The sequence below is a fragment of the Dipodomys merriami genome, unplaced genomic scaffold, assembly GCF_024711535.1.
Source record: "Dipodomys merriami isolate MVZ:Mamm:240054 unplaced genomic scaffold, mDipMer1.0.p SCAF_68, whole genome shotgun sequence".
NCBI classification, from domain to species: Eukaryota; Metazoa; Chordata; class Mammalia; order Rodentia; family Heteromyidae; genus Dipodomys; species Dipodomys merriami.
The window spans coordinates 4,106,004-4,110,145 of record NW_027206268.1 but is presented as its reverse complement, the minus strand read 5'-3'; the positions used below and the strand labels follow the sequence as shown (position 1 = coordinate 4,110,145).

The 4,142-nt window shown below is 52.4% G+C and overlaps 1 protein-coding gene across 1 annotated transcript; it reads left to right on the top strand.

The window, feature by feature from the left end:
• The first annotated feature begins 463 nt into the window (after window positions 1-463).
• On the top strand, window positions 464-1,878 carry LOC138815921 (proline-rich protein 23B-like). The gene has a single exon (XM_070005300.1). The coding sequence runs from the start codon at window positions 466-468 to the stop codon at window positions 1,189-1,191; it is 726 nt and encodes a 241-aa protein (XP_069861401.1). The 5' UTR covers window positions 464-465; the 3' UTR covers window positions 1,192-1,878.
• Window positions 1,879-4,142: the final 2,264 nt, after the last annotated feature.

Below are 4,142 nucleotides of genomic sequence, written 5' to 3'. Positions count from 1 at the left end.
CTTCTTCCCCTAACTCCCCTGTTCCCAGCGCTGCGGTTCCGGGCGGCTGAGTCAGGACGGTCTCCACTCGGGAGTCCCGCCCCGGAGACCGCTGGGGCGGGGGGTGGTGGGAGACTCCCAGTGAGAGCTCCTTCCATTCGAACCCGGGGCCCTGCGACAGGGATCCCAACCCCCCTCCCCAAGTCGATCCGCCTTCACAGGCCGTAAAAGTTGGTCCTCTCCCCTCCCTTCCCTCCCCTTCCCTGCGCCGTCCCGCCCCCACGCATACAGAAATCCACCAATCACAACGCAGCGACGGGCATACCACCCTCCCACCACCACCACCCCCGACCTCCGCCATTGGGCGGAGCCTCGAGGGGGCGTGGCCGAGCGTGACACTTTACGACCTTGGGTGGGTTCCGCTACGGCACTCGTGTCTCCCCCGCGACACACACACGCACACACCCGGGCATCGCCTTCGACACCATGGGCGCCCGCCCCGCGCCCGGGTGGGGACCGCGGCCTGCCAAGCGCCCCCGACGGGACCGACCCAGCCAGGAAGACCCCTCCAAGGAGACCCCGGCCCACGCCGACGCCCAGGCCGGCCTGACGTCCCTGGTGGTCCTGGCGGCCGGCTGCGGCCTGCAGGTGCCCGTGGGCGGCCGCGTCGAGCTGGTGGTGCTGGAGCCCGCGCCGGCCTCGGTGCTCACCGTGGACCTCCAAGGCCGCAGGCTGATCCTCATCCCCCGGGACCTCCTGGGCCTCATCGGCCAGCGCCCGGGGCAGCCCGGGGTCTCAGCCCGCGACGACCGCGCCCCGCCGGACGCGCGCGCCGAGGACGGGGCGGCCCCGCGGGGCTGCGGCCCGGTCCCCGAGGTGGCGGGCGGAGAAGAGGCCTACGCCGCCGAGGAGGAGGAGGAGAAGGAGGAGGAGGCCCAGGACGCCGCCCCGCCCCACCTCCCGGAGCCCAGCCGCCCCAGCCCCGGGCCTGGAGACCCCAGCCCGCCCCCCGAGGGTTCATCGACGGCGCCCAGCCCGGATCCAGACAGCCGCGGCGCCCAGTCCGTCTTCTTCCACCTTCCCAGGTCGGCCCCCGGCTCGCCGCTGCAGCCGCTGCCTGCGTCTCCCAGCCCGAGTTCGAATCCGACCCGCCGACCCAGTCTCCCCGAGCGCCCCGCGCGCAAGGCCCGCAGACGCCTGTTCCAGGAGTGAAGGAGCCTGGGGTGGAGGTGGGGGGGCGGGGAGAGGGAGAAGGGGGGGGATCCCCCACCTTCACCTCCACCCCCCACCCCCTGTCCTGGGGTGGTTCCCAGCATCACCCACCCTGACCCACCATCCCACCTGAAGAAGGGTGGTACAGACTATGGCTTGGCCCAGAAGCGAGATGCCAAGGAGAAAAGGCAGATTTCTAGATCATTCTGTCCTTTTATTTTATTATTCTTTTGTGCCGGTATTGGGGCTTGAATTCAGGGCCTGGGAGCTGTCTCTTCATTTTGTTTGTTTTTTACCACCTGAGCCATTACAGCTTCACTTCTTTGAACCTCCACCCCTCAGATCTCCAGACTCCCGGGGAGCTAAGATTATAAGGACACCCAGATATTTCTGGACTCTCACAGATTTGTCTTCGAGGCCTTTCCATTGGCATCAACCACTTCTCTGGTGAGACACTACATCTGCACCAACATGATCACTGTGGCCTCCTCCCCCATTGGTTTTCCAATCAAGAAATTGCTAGGTTTTCATGTATGTTTTCTCATTATCAAGATGTTTAGCCATGTCTTGTTGGTGGTTATTGTACATGACTATATAGTGTTTCTAAATAGTAAATAGCCTAACCTTCTGGAGACGCTCTTATCCAGTCTTGTTCTCATTATAAATGAATATTTTTGCTAAATTTTATCAGCGTACTGAGAGATATATATGTGTATATCTATGCATGCGCACACATATATATATATATATATATTTCTTTTTAAATCTGTTCTTCTGATGGTTTTACCCAATAAATGGATGGAAAAATATTTGTATCCTGAGGGTTTTTTTTAATCATGTAAACTAAGTTCGTACTGTTGAAAAATGCTAATTTAGTCCCATACTGGCTGGTGTCATTCTGTAAAGGAAATAAAATTATTTGTAAAGCTTAACTCAAGAAGTCATTTTATTTCAACTCATTGGTAACTATTGAGCTTTACCACCATACATCATACTTTACCAACTCTTTAGTTTTGTTTTGACATTCTCAGTCTAGTCTCAGTTTGCTTCTTGCTGAAGAATATCTTTTTGTGTGTTTGTGCCAATACTGGGTCTTGAACCCAAGTTTTTTCACCTACCTTTTTTAAAGCTCAAGACTGGCACTCTACCACTTGAGCCACTAGTCTCCTTCCATTATCTTCACAGGTTATAAGTACATCTCATAATTATGTCATCACACTCATCTCAAAATTTTATGTGTAATTTTGAGATTACGGACTTACAAGGAGTAATTCCTTACTGATGCTTTCTAGTATTCTCTTTCTATTCTATTAAAATTGTTCATTTCAGCCGGGCGCTGGTGGCTCACGCCTGTAATCCTAGCTACTCAGGAGGCTGAGATCTGAGGATCGTGGTTCAAAGCCAGCCCGGGCAGGAGAGACTGTGAGACTCCTGTCTCCAATAAAAACCACCAGAAAGCTGGAAGTGGTGCTGTAGCTCAAGTGGTAGAGCGCTCGCCTTGAGCTGAAGAGCTGAGGGACAGCGCCCAGGCCCAGAGTTCAAGCCCCACCGCTGACAAAAATAAATAAATAAATAAAATAAAATTTTCATTTCAGACAAGGTCTCATTGTACAGCCAGAAACTGTCTGCTGCCTTTCCTCCTCACTTCTGAAATGCTAGGATTACAAGTGAGCACCTACATACACTTGTCTAGAAAACAGGGTTGCTTGAAGAAAACATGAGAGATAGTCAGGTTAAGTCAGAGGATAACTTGACCCTTTAGAACCACAAAGAGAAAGAGAGAGAGAGAAAATAACACTTAAGAGATTAAAAAAAGATTAGGCACTGGTGGCTCACGCCTGTCATCCTGGCTAGTCAGGAGGCTGAGATCTGAGGATCTTGGTTCAAAGACAGCCCAAGCAGAAAAGTCTGTGAGACTCTTATGATCCACCCCGAAACTGGAAGTGATGCTGTGGTTCAAGTGGTAGAGTGCTTTGTCTTAAGCTGAAGAACTGAGGGACAGCGCCCAGACCCAGAGTTCAAGCCCCATGACTGGGGAAAAAAAATAAAATAAAACTAGGAAGAAAAGCCTTTCAGACTCCCATCTCCACGGTATCAAAATGCAGGACTGGAGGTGTGACACAAGTGGTAGAATGCCAGCCAAGAACAAAAAAATGAAGCAAGAGAGAAAGTACCTGAGTTCAAGCTCTGGTACTGGCACAAAAAGTAAAATAAAAATAAAATGACTTCAGTTTTGGATATGTAACAAACACAAACAGAAACACTAAGAAGTGACAGGCTTGAGATTGCATGGAAGTGGAATAAGATAGTATTAAAAAGTCACATGAGGGAGCTGGGAAGGTGGCTCAGTGGTAGAGCGCTTGCCTTGCATGTCTGAGGCCCTGGGTTCAATTCCTCAGCACCACATAAGCAAAAAGAAATAAGCTGGAAGTGGCACTGTGGCTCAAGTGGTAGAGCGCTAGCCTTGAGCTGAAGAGCTGAGGGACAGCACCCAGGCCCAGAGTTCAGGCCCCACAACCGGACCCCCCCTCCCAAAAAAAAAAAAGTCACTTGAAGCTGAGCGCCCGTGGCTCACACCTGTCATCCTAGATACTCAGGAGGCTGAGATCTGAGGATCGATCAAGGTTCAAAGCCAGCCCAGGCAGGAAAGTCCATAAGATTCTTATCTCTAATAAACCACTCAGAAAACTGGAAATGGCACAGTGGCTCAAGTGGTAGAACGCTCACCTTGAGCTGAACTGCTGAGAGACAGAGCCCAGGCCCAGGGTTCAAGCCCCACGACCAACAACAAAAAAAAGTCACCTGAACATATTTTCAGGAATTAGATCAAAACTGATATGAAAGAGACAGGACAAGAGCAGAAAGCATTCAAGGAAAGCAGGGTTAAAAACCCCAACGTTGGGGCTGTGAAGGTGGCTCAGTGGTAGAGTGCTTGCCTTGCATGCATGAGG